General features: G+C 35.5%; 1 protein-coding gene across 1 annotated transcript in view; it reads right to left on the reverse strand.

The window, feature by feature from the left end:
• Positions 1–16,228, reverse strand: part of LOC120419928 (uncharacterized) — a 157,512-nt gene that overhangs the window by 44,052 nt on the left and 97,232 nt on the right. The window contains exons 2-3 of the mRNA XM_039582793.2: positions 10,420–10,649; positions 154–297 (exon numbers count right to left, since the gene is read on the reverse strand). Coding sequence (XP_039438727.1) covers positions 154–297; positions 10,420–10,649 — 374 coding nt within the window. The remainder of the gene's footprint in view (positions 1–153; positions 298–10,419; positions 10,650–16,228) is intronic.

Below are 16,228 nucleotides of genomic sequence, written 5' to 3' on the forward strand. Positions count from 1 at the left end.
GTCCAAATATATTTTCGGAATTTTCGTACTCGTTCCTTGCTTCGTTTTGTGTTCCACCAAGTTTTGACATCTGGGTCAGAAAAGAGTTCAAAATTGGGGACAGTTCAAATTTGGGATGACATCGGTGGGGGGAAAAAACATAACCTCACTTACCTGATCGGTGAAATTATCGGTGTGAAAGACGATTTTGACGGCACTTGTTTCGCTGATGAATGTTTGCGGTTGTTCGGACTCGCCGCAAAACTGGCCCGGCTCACGGCGGTTCGACACGTCGGTTTTGGCATTGCCGTCCACAATCTGCAATAAAAAGGGAACGAAAAAATGTGTATAAATAAAATGGAAAAATGAAACGAAATCGGTTAACTGGTCGTTACATGCGATTAACTTTTTATTATGAATAATAGCTTGCAGATGGTCTGGCAGTCAAAAGTTTTTTTTTCATTCTCCCCTCGTGGCTTCGTGGCCAAGGGAATTTTATTTATTTCACCATGATTTTCATAAAGCAAAGGTTAACTGACCCCCCAAAATGGCCCCATGGGTCAAACACACGCCATCACTTTTGGCGCTTTAATTTTTTTTCGTTATCTTGCTTCAATCCGTGATTCTGTGGCTTACAAATTTAATTCATAAAAATATGATTTATTAAAGTTGGACGTGCTTCCTGGCCCGCATGTGTGGTATTTACCCCCGGAGAGCGATAATTTCTCGCGATAAGCCCGTTTTCCGCTTATTTATACCGTTTGCCGAGAGAGTGTACGACACACAAGGACACGAAAAACGGCAAAAAGACCAATTCGATCCTGGGGTCCCGTCCTGTCCCGTCGTCCCCCACGCCTAGGCCATTAGCCATTAACATTATCATCGCTCAAAATCGGCCAGCGGCCATCGCCACCATCATCTACCAAAAGCGAACATCGACAGTGTCACATGTGGCATCCCCAGAGGGACGAGGGTGGTTGTTAGGGTGCTTGTTTTTATGTTTATGTATGAAGTCATAGAAATCGATTGAAATAAAATTTGAATCACACCACTGCCCACCATTGAAAAAAACGGCTAATATCCACTTTTGGCAAAAACGAGATATTAACACCAGGTGGTAGAGGATGTTTCAACGCATCTTCTGAAACTTGAATTTCCCTAAAATAGCGTTTAGATTTGGCTGCTGATGCGAAAAACCAAACGGCTAATATGCCACTCTTATGGGAAATTGCCTTGAAGGAGATTTGGTGACAAACACTAAAACGCGTTTTTCTCCGAATACTTGATTTGGCATAATAGCTGAATTTTCAATTATGGGCAGACCAGTTTCAAATCATTCAAACCAGATAAAAAATTAACTGCTTAAATGGATTTCTTTTTCCTTAAAGAACGTCTGAGAATTATTCTTTGACGTCTTCAAAAACTACTCAGGATATTTTAATACAAAAAAAAAAGAGTTTTCCTTATGTGATCTTAAATCTGCAGTCCCAATTCAGATTGTAGTATCGATTCTCCCCATTTTACAATAGTTTTGAAAATAATGTAAGGTTTGAAGCAATTATCTGGCTGCACTAGACTTTGTTTGATGTGCACTGCAAATTTCTAAAATTCTAAACTTCAAAAATGTTAAATTTCTGTATTCTTAAATAGTAAAATTTTTAAATTCTTAGAAAAACTCAATTCCAAAGCTATAAATCTCATTAATTATGAAAATTGGAACGTTTGTATGATTGTATTACGAATTATTTTTTTTATATCACTTTGATTATTCAGCAAGTGTTACTTATTTTTTGTCCAACATTTCTTAATTATTTTATTATTTTTTATTTTCTTAAAAACTTTTCACTTTATAAATATTTTATTGCTTGAATTTCTTAAATTTCTTGAATTTTTTGAATTTCTTGAATTTCTTGAATTTCTTGAATTTCTTGAATTTCTCGAATTTCTTGAATTTCTTGAATTTCTTGAATTTCTTGAATTTCTTGAATTTCTTGAATTTCCTGGATTTTTTGAATTTGTTGATTTTGTTAAATTTCTTGAATTTCTTTAATTTCTTGAATTTCTTGAATTTGTTGTTCTTTTTTTTATTTCTTGAATCTATAATATTTCTTAAATTTCTTGAATTTCATGAATTTCTTAAATTTTTTGAATTTCTTGAATTTCTTGAATTTCTTGAATTTCTTGAATTTCTTGGATTTCTTGAATTTCCTGAATTTCTTGAATTTCTTGAATTTCTTGAATTTCTTGAATTGCTTGAATTTCTTGAATTTCTTGAATTTCTTGAATTTCTTGGATTTCTTGAATTTCTTGAATTTCTTGAATTTCTTTAATTTCTTCAATTGCTTAAATTTCTTGAATTTCGTTAATTTTTTGAATTTCTTGAATTTCTTGAACTTTTTGAATTTCTTGATTTTTTTTTTAATTTCTAGAATTTATAATATTTCTTAAATTTCTTAACTTTCTTGAATTTATTAAATTTCTTGAGTTTCTTGAATTTCTTGAATTTCTTAAATTCCTTGAATTTCTTGATTTTCTTGAACTTCTTGAATTTCTTGAATTGCTTGAATTCTTGATTTTCTTGAATTTCTTAATCTTTTTTTACTTTAAGAATTTTCTGATTTTTATGAGGTCCCGAAACGTTAAATGCTGAAATGACGCAAACTTAAAAATAAATAATTCCACATTATGACATTTAGAGATCATTTAACAATCATTTTTTTGCAATCTTGAGAAGCCGGAATCTGGAAATCGGAATTGGATTCTTCAAATTCTTAGTGGATTGAGTCGTTGAATTCTTGAATTATTATGTAATATCAAGTTATTAGCCCATATGAAATTCGTTTGATTGTATTAAATCAAAGTAAATGGGCCAAAGATGAAGTGTTAAAAATCTGTCTATCCTGCTCAAATCAGTTGCTATTTACGTAAAGAAGGAGCATTTTATACGTTGTGTTTACACTTCGTCTTTGGCTCATTTACACTGTTGTTTTGTGGAAATAATTGAGTTTAAATTGCTTATAATTTGTGTTTGGCACCACCCTACTTTTCGAATGGCTTTCGATTGCTCTTTTCCAGCCGATTGGCGGTTGCTTCGAATTCAGTTCCGCCAAACCCAGCTGAACCGTTACCGACTGCCCTTCTGACCTATCTAGGGCGTCCAATTTTCCCGGGTTTTGAATTTCCCGGGAAACGGGAAAAATATTTTTTAAATCCCGGGAATTCCCGGGATCCCGGGAAATTTTTTAAGCAGTCATAAAATGTATGTTTTCATAATATTTGATATGTTTTCAAGCTCAAAAATAATAATTGGTGACAATCTACACTTCAATCTAAACAAGGACGACAGTTTTTAAATAACTTAAAAGAAATAAAAATTGTTTTTTTATATAAAAAAAAGTTCAAATTTAAATGTTCAATGTTATTCAAATTAAATAAGCGTTTTATAAATAAATTTCTTCTATATATTTTAATATATGCCATAACTAGAAAAGCTAGACAAATTTCTTTGAAAATATCTACAAAAACGAAAAGCGACAACAACACAAGAGTTTTTTTTTTGAAAAAAAAAGTTCCTATAAGCTATTGTCCTTCATATTTAAAAAAACAGTCAATGCAAAATTTTAGATAACTGTTGAATGTTTTATTTTATATAAAACATATTTTAATAATTCTCTTTAAGTTACTACCGTCAACTAGGGAAAATCAGGAATAGAAGCTGAAAAGGTACAGGAGATTTCAGAGCAATACATTTGGAAATCGGTGTACTAATTTTTTTTCTGTTCCTGTTTTAACCAATGTTATTCAAAACACGATGCATTTTTTTTTTCTTAAATAGCTGTCTTATTTCGTTACTTGCCCCAAAATCCGGAGTTTAATGAAAAATAATTTAAGATGATTATTTTCAATTATAATATCATAAATATAAATATGGTAAATAGTCTTCAAAAATACGAAAAATTAAATAGAAAATATTTATTGCGCCAGGCATTTTGCGGATCTATGACTAAATTATAATCAATTTTCTCTTATCAGTCAAACTAAAGCTGATATATGCCGAATACAAATTTTAATGCTTTAAAGTTCGTTTCGATTACTATGTATTTTACTGTTCATCTATTTCTACAACAAAATTTGAATTTTCAGACCAAAATTTGTTTTTTTTTCAATTTCGGGAATTCCCGGGACAAATTATGAAAATTCCCGGGATTCGGGAATTCCCGGTTTTGGAAAAATCCCGGGATTTTTGTCCCGGGAATTCCCGGGATGGACGCACTAGACCTATCTGATCCTTTGGATCCCGTCGGATATGCTTTTGTCCTGGTCTGTCTGGGCTTTCTATCTGCTTGAGATGCAAATCCGACGGGAATGTTGAACTGATCCTCTTAATGAGATGGGAACCATTCCCGGTGTATTGATAACACGCCACCGCCGACGGCGCCGCTGGCCAAACGGAAGTGGACGGGCTGGTGCCGGGATTTATGCAATTATTTCGAGGCAAACGGCCTTGTCCGGATCCGGCCAGCGATTTCACCTGTTTTTGTAGATCTGATAGCGTTCCGGCTTCCTGCATGAAGATTGCACAGTTGGCTCCCGACCCTTTAACCCTCAACTGTTCAGGCTGGTTTTTTAAATTGTCGTAACAGGCTTGCTTATCTCAAGTATTTTGCACCTAACTTATTCCACCAAATGATAAAGCTGAGTCATTTGAGGGTTAAAACCAGGAGCGCTGGAATCTCTTCCCTCTTGGGTGGTTGGTTGTGGCGTAAAATGAGGCTAACGAAGATTGATTGACAATAACGAGCGGCGAGATTCGTAGAGATTCGTAGCACGAGGAAAAGTCGAATGCAAACAGAATTCCACCCACTCACCCCAGTCTGGAGATTCTCAGGTCAAATCAGGCAAATTCATCCCCGGGTTTGCAGTTCCAGTTCAGGATTCGTTACCGCATTGATTCAATTACACATTCAGACGTACAGCTTGAGTGCCAATGCTTTAATTAAGGTCAATCAGTATGCTGGATATTATTGCACGCGGGTGCTGCAATTGGCAACATAATGCATTGCGTTGCGGAATGAAATGTCATGGTAAGTGGATTGCATCAAAGATTTATGAACGAGGGGACATTTTTCATTTGTAAACAGAAGATAAAATGATATAGATTGCATTGTAGTACTGCTGCAGTTTTTAGCAAGTAAGATTCCTTTATACTTGTTCTATTCATATTTCATTAATTTATATTATTTTTATGCTTTTCGCTGAAGAATGAGCTAATTTTTTAAAAATATTTGTTACTGAGGTAAACCGCCCAGCAGCACAAAGCGCGTGAAAATGCGCAAAATGTGATGGAACCCACTCGGCGAATTTCCGTGGATGTAGCGCGGAAATAATACCTAGCGGAGCAGGACCAGAAGAAGACACGCCAGCGGCCCGCCAACCTTTGACGATTGCAAACTCTACTGACGACGGAGATGTTCCAACATCCTGGATAGCGCTCCCTCTCAGCTAGAGATGTTATTACGCTAGAGTGACCGCTTCTAAGAGCGGTATTCTACCGGGACAAGCTGATGTTACCTGAGTTTCGTGTCTGCCGGAACAAGACACAGCAATTTCAAGCTCTGGATGAGCTTATGAGCTATATCTACAACGGATAAACTGCCTTGAACAAGGAAGTTTTTTGACGATAATAGACAACAAAAAACTGTGATTTAATTTTAAGCATTTCTATTACTATTCCTTTTGTTAATAATTTTCGATTTTTTTTTTCTTGAGTAGTTTTTCCTTCTCTTCCCAATCCCAATAGAGTTATCTAAGCCCGATATCAAGCACACTAACACACCATTTGCTTTGCTGGCGGGTACAAAATTTAACCTCAACCTTTTTCGTGTACGTACACACAATACATGCGCACGTAGATAACTCTATTGTTTGCATCAGATTTGCTAAAGTTTTGTTTTTGTCATGCGACTTCTGGCTAGTTATTTTGACTGACCGCCCGAAATTTTGCGGGACTGTGACAGCTTGAGCACGATCATTGTTTACATCAGGACACTGTGACGAATTACGAGTTCATAATTTTTGGGTTAGATTATATTTTTGTCACTGGGCCTAGAAAGTCTTCAGCGACACAAAAAGTTTTGTTCAAAAATCTAGCTCATTGGAACAATTTTACAAGTTTGAATGTGATTGAAAATAGTAAATTTTGTCAGAATATTCAACAAAAATATTTTGAAATAAATTATTTAACATTCTATGAGATGATTGAAGAAATAAGTATTTTATATTAACTCATGAGTCATGATAAAACATTTTCTTATGAACATAGTACTCAGAAATCTACAACTTCAGGATTCGATCTCATGAAATTTAGATTCAGGCAGATTGAAATCTATTGAAATTTTATTGAAATCGTAGGGATAACTGTAAAAACATCCTTCCGCAACGTTATCATTAAATAACGTCCTTTCATAAGTTTATGACACTTTTTCCATTTTTTTTCAAATCCTTCAAAAATTAGTTAAAATAATCAAACTTCAATGTTGTCATGTCACAATATGAAAAATGCAATCAAAAGCATTTTTTATGAATAATATGTTTGTTGTAGTTTAAAATAGCCTATTTGGGTAATTCTCCGCCAACTCACACAGCGGTTGCCCCGACCCCTCTTCGATTTGCGTGAAACTTTGTCCTAAGGGGTAACTTTTGTTTCTGATCACGAATCTGAGGTCCGTTTTTTGAACATGCGAAAAAAGAGGTATTTTTCAATAATTTGCAGCCTGAAACGGTGATGAGATAGAAATTTGGTGTCAAAGGGACTTTTATGTAAAATTAGACGCCCAATTTGATGGCGTTCTCAGAATTCCGAAAAAACGTATTTTTTTATCGAAAAAAACGCTAGAAAAGTTTTAAAAATTCTCCCATTTCCGTTACTCGACTGTATAAAATTTTGGAATCATTTTATGGGAAATTTAATGTTCTTTTCGAATCTACATTGACCCAGAAGGGGCATTTTTTCATTTAGAACAAAATTTTTCATTTTTAAATTTCGTGTTTTTTTTCTAACTATGCAGGGTTATTTTTAAGAGTGTAACAATGTTCTACAAAGTTGTAGAGCAGACAATGATAAAAATTTTGATATATAGACATAAGGGGTTTGCTTGTAAACATCACGAGTTATCGCGATTTTACGAAAAAAAGTTTTGAAAAAGTTGGTCGTCATCGATCATGGCCGTTCTTGGCCACCTGCGACAGACACGGACAACGAAACAAAGAGAAACGCAAAAAGTAACTTTTTCAAAACTTTTTTTCGTAAATTCGCAATAACTCGTGATGTTTATAAGCAAACCCCTTGTGTCTATATATCAATTTTTTTTGTAATTGTCTGCTCTACAAATTTGTAGAACATTGTTACACTCTAAAAAATAACTCTGCAAAGTTAGAAAAAACACGAAATTTTAAAATGAAAAATTTTGTTCTAAATGAAAAAATGACCCTTCTGGGTCAATGTAGATTCGAAAAGTAAATTAAATTTCCCATAAAATGACATGTTCCAAAAATTTTTACAGTCGAGTAACGGAAAATGGAAGATTTTTAAAAAAAATTTTAGTGTTTTTTTTTCGATGAAAAATACGTTTTTTTGGAATTCTGAGTACGCCATCAAATCGGGCGTACAATTTTACATAAAAGTCCCTTTGACACCAAATTTCTATCTCATCACCGTTTCAGGCTGTAAATTATTGAAAAACACCTCTTTTTTCGCATGTTCAAAAATGGAAGGGGTCGTACCGCCCCTCCGTCACGAGATATCAAAAAACGAACCTCGGATTCGTGATCAGGAACAAAAGTTACCCCTTAGGACAAAGTTTCACGCAAATCGAAGAGGGGTCGGGGCAACTTTTCCCGATTTCGTGTGAGTTGGTAGAGAATTACCCATTTTTTTAATATTCAATTTTCAACATTTGGCCTGCAAGGTCATCTGAGCTTACAACCCACCAATTTCTAATGTCGATATCTCAGCAACTAATGGTCCGATTTACAATGTTAAAATATGAAACATTCGTGAAATTACCGATCTTTTCGAAAACAATATTTTCAGAAAAAATAAATCCAGACTAACATTTCAAAAGGGCCACCCTTTTGAAATGTTTGTCTTGATTAAATTTTTTAATATATTTTTTTCGAAAAGATCGGAAAATTTCACGAATGTTTCATATTTTAACATTGTAAATCGGACCATTAGTTGCTGAGATATCGACATTAGAAAATTGTGGGTTGTTAGGGTGAAGTTCAAAATCGCAAAATATAGAGAATTTTCTCAGCTTTTCAAAAAAAAAAAAATTTCAAGAGTGGGCAAACATGTGCACTTATTTAAAAAATATAAAAATTGCGACTATTTTCAAAAAAAAATCCCTAAAAAATTGATTTTACTTGAAAACGGTGCACTTTATCAAAATTTCACTAAAGTACTTTTTGATTGCAAATTGATTTTACATCTAAAAATTAAATTCAAAAATTTTTAAGACCAATATTTCGATTTTTTGAAAAAAATAGTATTGATTAAAAAATTCATAACTCGGTCAAAGATTTTTTGCACAACTTGGAAATTTCTGAAATGTTGGCATTTGATGTCCTCTAAAACGTATAAAAATAGTGTTTTTTTCCAAATCAAATTTTAGTGATAAAAATTTAAATAAAAAATCATCAAAAAAATTTTTACCGTTTATCATTTATTTTCTGTGTAGTCCATATCCATACCTACAACTTTGCCCAAGACACCAAATCGATCAAAAAATTCCTTCAAAAGATACAGATTATTGAATTATCAAACAACATTTTTGTAAGGACAGCTGCCAAATTTGTATGGAAAATTATATGGACAAACTAATGATGCAAAATGGCTTCTTTGGGCATACCGAAGGCACCAAAAAGTTTCAGTCGGATTAAAAAATACAAAAAATAAAATTCAAAAAAAGACCGATTTCGTGGATAATTGCTCACTGCCCAACAAAAATCGACAAAAATCACTGCGCAAACTCAACTCGAGGGGAAGCATGAAGATTTGGGTCCCCAGAAAGATTTAGACATGGGCAAACGGTTTGTATCCAATGTTTGTATGGATAATTGGGGTGGTTCGTTACTGTTGCATACAAACAAAAATGGCATGCAATATGTGGAAGTACCGAACAGCATTAATTCTCCATATAATATTTGGAGATAATGATGTTTGTAGTCGTCTGCTCTACAACTTTGTAGAACTCTTAAAAATAACCCTGCCAAGTTAGAAAAAACACGAAATTTCAAAATGATTTTTTTTTTTGTTCTAAATGAACAATGACCCTTCTGGGACAATGTAGATTCGAAAAGTATATTAAATTTTCCATAAAATGACATGTTCCAGAGTTTTTAAAACTTTTTTAGTGTTTTTTTTTCGATGAAAATTACGGTTTTTCGGAATCCTGAGTACGCCATCAAATCGGGCGTACAATTTTACATAAAAGTTTCAAATTTTCCCGATTTCGTGTGAGTTGGTAGAGAATTACCCAATGGTCTTACATACTGTGTTCTACAAAATTTGGAAGATTTTTCAATGCCAAAATAAGTATAATTCAGATATGATTACCAAAAACTAACATGACAAGTGACATTCTTCACAAGGGCACAAAAATCTAAATAACTCAACTGTTAACTGTTCTCAGCATCCAACGTTTCTAGCTAGTGCATCTGTTTGCACCCAACCGGAACGTTCTACAATTCCGATGGACAAAACACCTTTCCTCTTCGGTCGTGTGGAATCCACAATCCCATTCCGACCCAGGAAACCCGTCCGCCGCCATTCATCACGGTAGTAAATACGTGTAAAAAATTTGTCACTCAGATTTGTCACCACGTGCCAACGCGAGACTCTCGACTCAACTCGAATTGCAGATTGCATCCAGTCCAGGAAACGGTTGCAGCTCGAAATCTGGTTGTAACCATTGCCATACGGATAGAGCACATGGGTTTTGCTCTCCTCCTCTTTTTCTCGGCCAAACCATGAGTTGCACGTGGTGCACACTAGATTTATGTGCAATGAACTGTGAATTATTTATACCGTCATGGTCGCTCATCACGAATGGGTCGACTCGACATGCAGAATTAACTGTTTGAGGCACTCTTTCATTGTCCTTGGCTATTCGTGATAATAAATGTGACTTTCCTAACATGAAAAGGTAGTTATTTTTGGGTATGACTTTGACCTTGGATGTGTTTGTAGAAATTTCGCAAACGTTTCAGTATCGCATTCTTTAAAGTGCTCTTGCCTAATTGAAAATATCGATCCGGATCGCATTGCATTCCCAGCAGGAAAAGTTCCTTTTTTCCCTGAGAGCACTCAATTTCCGTCCATTTTCACCCTGGACTGAAACACACTGACGTGAGAAGAGAAACGACCTCGCCAAAGCTCACCTGCAGATAGCCCCCGTCGCAGTGTGTTGCGTTGAGCAGCGTGCCCACTTTGAACTTTTTAAAGTTCAACCGCAGCACCCAGTCACGGGGCGCGCCGCGGAAGCTCCGGAACCGGTACCAGCACGTCAGCGGTCTGTTACGGTTGAGATTGGTCACCTCGGGCGAGGCCACATCCTCGTAGATGTCGACCGTTTTATTGCAGTGGTCCTTGCTCGAGTCGGTGTTACCGCCTGAAAATTGGAAAAAAGAGGGAGAAAAAAAAGTCGTGAAAAGTTGAGAAGAAACGCCATCAATTAGTGAATTAGTTCCACCTGGGTACCAGTGGTTCCCGCGTGGAGAACCTCCCTTAGGGTAAACTTAGTCCTAAACCAGTGGTTACCAATCCTGTTGTTGAAACCTGTTGATTTATTGTTTGAATATCCATCACTGGGCTATATTCCAAATTTTAGCTCATTATGACCACGGGAACCCCTCCCACTAATTGCTTGAAGTTTGTATGGGAAAAATCGTCAAAATGTATGGAGAAAAGCAACAGTTTTACTTTTTACCTGTACGAGAAGGCTATAGTTATCCGATTCTTATAATTTCTCAGATGTAGAACCTTCAATAAATTTGGAACAACTATTCTCAAAACACCTTATTTTTTGGATTTTTCCCCGCGAAGTTATTAGCGCCCAAAACTGATCATTTTGGAGCGGCAAAAAAAAGTTTCCCAAATTCTTCAATTGATCTTGAAGACGCTTTTTATGCATTAGTTTTGAAAAATCATGAAGTTTGACATGCATCTTGCCCTTTTTACTGGACCAAAGTGGCCAATTCTTTCCCTGGGGCACCTGGAACCGGTCACAGTAGGACAGAATTGATTGTTTTATTAATTGGAAATTAGTAGTAGGCTACTCAGTTGTTCCACCGGGGTCTCGGAACATGGTTCCTGTGGACAATTCTGTACGTCACATTTTTGATATTTGGCCACAGGGGTTTTTTTTAAAACGTCGGAATAAAAATTTCCGCTGAAAATCCGACCATATCTCGGCTCACGATTTTATCCCACTGTGCAATGCTGCAGAGCGATTGATTTGATTTTTTTTTGTGTTAATTAACGTCTGAAATTTAAAATAAAACTAACTGACTTTTAATAAAGTTTAGTTTGCAATTCCTGAGTTCACGAAGAATCATGAGATCCTATTTTAACCCATGGCGATTATAGTACTGTGTTGCTTATGATCGTCGAGAACCAATTTATGGCTACTTAAAACCTTGCGAAATAGAAGTGAAATGAGCTTGAAAATGGCTTCCAAACATTTCAGTATATTTTAAATGGGGGAATGAATATTCACACAATTATTTACTAAATTCAAGAGGTACCAGAATTTTCCCAGTGGCAGTGCGTGGCCGAATGGTTACGCTGTCCGCTTTGTAAGCGGATGATTCTGGGTTCGATTCCCATCTGCTCCAACCTTCCATCGGATGAGGAAGTAAAATGTCGGTCCCGGCCTTGGTTGTTAGGCCGTTAAGTCATTCCAGGTGTAGGAGTTGTCTCCATGCCATAAGTACAAACAACACACCAAACCAAGCCTACTCCGGTGGAATCGCTGGCGGCGGTTGGACTCACAATCCAAAGGTCGTCAGTTCAAACACTGGGGTGGAAGGTTCCTTGGAGTAAAAAGAGGTTTTGGTGCTCTCCCCATTCAAGCCTTCGGACTCCTAGGTTCGAGCAGAATAGACCCGGGGGTCGTTAATGTGGATGGTTTGATTTTTTTTTAGAAGTTTCCCACGGAAGTGGATATTTTTTGTATTTTTTCATAGACTATCGGGTTAAAGAACAAAAAAAAACATTAAATTAATTAAAAAATATTACCTTAATAATCCCGAACAAAGACAAAGGGGACGTAATAAGTGAGTAATGCATTCTAAACCTGCCCAGTTGTTTTGCAATCAATAATTTTCCCAATAGATTTTTTTTCACAAAAAAAAAATCTGCGGTGTTGTTCAACGGAATTTTGCAAAAAATCAAAATCTATATTTTTTTGATAAGGTCCTATAAACATATGAAACACAAAAGCTTGTAGGATCTTTAAAAATACTCTAGAAATATTTTTGAGCGATTCCAGACATGATAAACAAGATTAAAAACGCAGGAAAATAAACTTCAAATTGCTTTCAGTTAACCTTCCTACGATATTGGGGTCCTTTTTGGCCTTTTTGAAAATTAAATTTTCCATAACTTTTGCTATATATGCTAGAGCTTTGAAATTTTCTGACATTAAATTTATAGTATAAATACACATTTCACAAAACAAATAAACCTCGGATGACCACTAGGGGAGCATCCATAACAAAAGTTACTTCAAAGGTATTGGGGTCTTTTTCAACCCCAAACTTTAAAAAATCGGCAAAAATCCAGGACTTCCGGAACCGGTAGGTCACCTGGCCCTGGTATTAAAATATGTGGTCAAAGTACAGGTATACACCTGTTAAATGCAACCCGGAGCATCCTGATTGTTTGAAATTTGCCGGAGATACAGGTCTTCAAAGTTGGGGTCTCAAAAAGGCCTTTTTTCGGTTGTAGCCGATTCCCGGTGGCCACAGTGACCAAATCCGGTTTTTAGGTCGGTTTTGGAAAGGGGACGTTCTATGCTTTCATTTGTGACCAAAATAACCAGAATCGGTCAAAAACTGGATTTTTGACATTTTTTAAAAGTTTGGTTTCGAAAAGGACCCTTATGTGTGACTTTTTTTAATACCAAGGATGGTTAATTACACTTATATTTCCAATGAAATTTTAAAGTTTTTTGAAAATATATTTTGAAGATATAAACTTTGAAAAATATTTGCAACGGCCAAACTCTCTAACAAAATACCGTAATTTTTGCAAAAGCAAGAATTTTCATAATTTGGAATATTGCGGTCGAACGATGGAATTTTTTTTAAATAATACAATTCTCAAAAAAAAAATGTACTAAAATTTTACAAGGCAATTTTTAAATTTTATTTAAGAAACTTAAATTCTTCGAAAATTTTATAAAATATAAAATATAATTAATATAATTAACCTCCAATCTTTTCAAATTCTTACAAACTCTTGCGTTATTTGATGCCAAGATTTCCAAAAAGTATCCAGGGGTTTATGGATGATCCCAAAAAGGGGTGGTAGAAAATAATAATGATTTCAAAAGTGAAGTTTGTTTAAATAGGAAGACGGTTCAAAATGGGGGATGTTCTGTAAGTTTCATAAAATTTTAATGTGTTAGAATAATATATTTCTTCAACAAAAAGTTCAGATCATGTATGCAATTTTCAAAACTACAAAGGACTCTCTCTGTTTCGATATTGAGGCGAGAGTGGAAGGTATAAAATTAAAGAACGAAGAAATCAAAGTATGCAGTTTGAGTGGAATGAAAAATTAATTGACAGAAGGATGCTATTTATCTAGAAGATCAACAGCAGACTGTCCCAATTTATGAACAGTAAATTGCTATTTTGTGTTATTGGTTCACCAATACAAGTCTCCATACAATTTTGGCAGCTGTCCATTCAAAAATGGTACGTAAATATTCAAACAGCTGTAACTTTTGAGTGACATTTTCTGATCCAGGCAAAGTTGTAGGTATTGTTGAGGACTATTGAGAAAAAAATAGGTGCACGGAAAAAATCCACCGATTTTTTATTAACTTTTTTTTAACAAAACAAAAAAACTGAGTTCCCAAAATAATTTTTTTTTTATATATGTTTTAGAGGACAACAATCCGCAACTTTTAAGCCATAGGTCAATAAATCTGCCACCGAGTTATGATTTAAAAAAATAGTGATTTTTATAAAAATCAGAATTACATACAAAACAAAATTTGACATAATTTTTTTTGACCATTTCCGATTTTTTTAAAGGTTCTGAAAATTTGCTATAAAATTTTCTAAGAGACATTGAAGATTGGACCTCTGCATGCGGGGATTCAGCGGCTGAAATAAAAAGAAACAGGAAAATAGAAGTTTTCCAAGTCTTACCCAAAAAAACCACCATTTTCTAATGCCGATATCTCAGCAACTAATGGTCCGATTTTCAATGTTAAAACATAAAGCATTCGTGAAATTTTTCGATCCTTTCGCAAAAAATATTTTTAAATTTTTGAATTAAGACTAACATTTCAAAAGGGCGTTATATTGAATGTATGGTAAACTTAACTTTTGAAATGTAGATCCTTCGATTTTTTTTTTTTTTTCAAGTAAATATTTTAAGCAGTTATTGTTTGTTTAATATAAATTACAAATTCACATTCCATTTTCAAATGAAAGCATTTATTATGCTCATCGCTTCCATTAAAATTTTTAGCAGCAAAATTCTTCCTTAGTATACATTACAAATTTTTGATGTTTCTATACTTTTTTTTCGGAAACGAACATTCGGTTGCGAACCACTGGAGGATTGGAACTTCTACGACTCAGTAGCACACAGGTTGAGTTGAAATTGACAATAAATCAAATGGCTTCAAATTAGATAAACGACCATAAATTAAATTGTGCCAAAGGGGGGGAACGCTCTCTCCCTTTCGCAATCGCTTAATTACCTAAATTAAACGAAGGGGAACTTTCGGCAAGCTGCGATGCAGAGGGGTGAGAAAGTTCGGTTCAAGTTTCATTCCGAGATTTTGGACGGGCAGGCCCTACAGGAAAAGAAAAAGCGAATAAAAACACTCATTTTGCAGATTTTCTTCTCCCTAAGCTGTACGAAGCACGCAGTCAGAAAGCGCCCCATGAAATTGAATAATCGCGAAACTTTTCAAACCTCCCTTCCGGATAAATTTCGCTTCGTGGATAAATATTTGCCTTTGTGAGTTTATGTTATTTCTTTTTCCCTCACTCACTCGCTGACTGGCTTTAGGACCAAGCCGCCGAATGAGTCTGTGCCATTTTGCCTGTGGGTTGGCTGGAAGAACTCCGCTGGGGAAAATTATGTGTCATAAGCTTTCTTTTCCACTTTTCCGACCCCCACATCCCGGGAAGCGAGATTTTCCCAGCAACACACACATACATATAAAAGCAGCCGGATGCGATATGGTAATGGAAGCGAAACGAAAACGAAACTATTGGCACTACGCCCCCCGGGGCATGGCCTTCCTCTAACGTGGGATTTCTGCTCCAGCGCCTCTGACGAGACAGGAGAAACCGGGACCGACGTTTTACTTCACCATCCGATAGAAGCTCAGTGGATAAGGCGGGAATCGAACCCGCGTCTCATAGCATCATCGGGATCGGCAGCCGAAGCCGCTACCCCTGCGCCACGAGACCCATATTTTCTATTATTCCGTTTGCTCCACAATCATATCGTTTTGTGATGGTCGGTGAGGGTGGTCAACTAATCGTTTCGAAAATAAAAATTAACTAGTTATTGCAAAGTGTATTAAAATTAGATAAAATATGCGAAGTCCTACGACGAGTGCTGAAAAAAAAACAGAATTCAGTCAAATTGGAACCACTCTACTACTCATGATGCTTAACAAAAACAGTTTTTTATAAGTTGTTTTTCGATATGGTTTAAAAAATTTAAGCAAACAATAAACAGCCCAACTGACCGTTAATAACAATCACCAAAATTCTCACCTGAATGATTTCATTCAATCCCTTATTTCCAAAATGTGCCAATTTCAATTTCATTTCATTAAATTCCACCAGCTGCGTAAACTCACTGCAGCAGAAACAAAAACAATAGCAAGTAAAAAAAAAAAAGAGGAAACAATTCACTCTCACATCGGCGACTGAGTGAGTATGTGTGTGGAGGGAAACCCTCTGAAAGTGATTGCAGCATCAATTGATC

Source organism: Culex pipiens, chromosome 2 (assembly GCF_016801865.2).
Source record: "Culex pipiens pallens isolate TS chromosome 2, TS_CPP_V2, whole genome shotgun sequence".
NCBI lineage: Eukaryota > Metazoa > Arthropoda > Insecta > Diptera > Culicidae > Culex > Culex pipiens.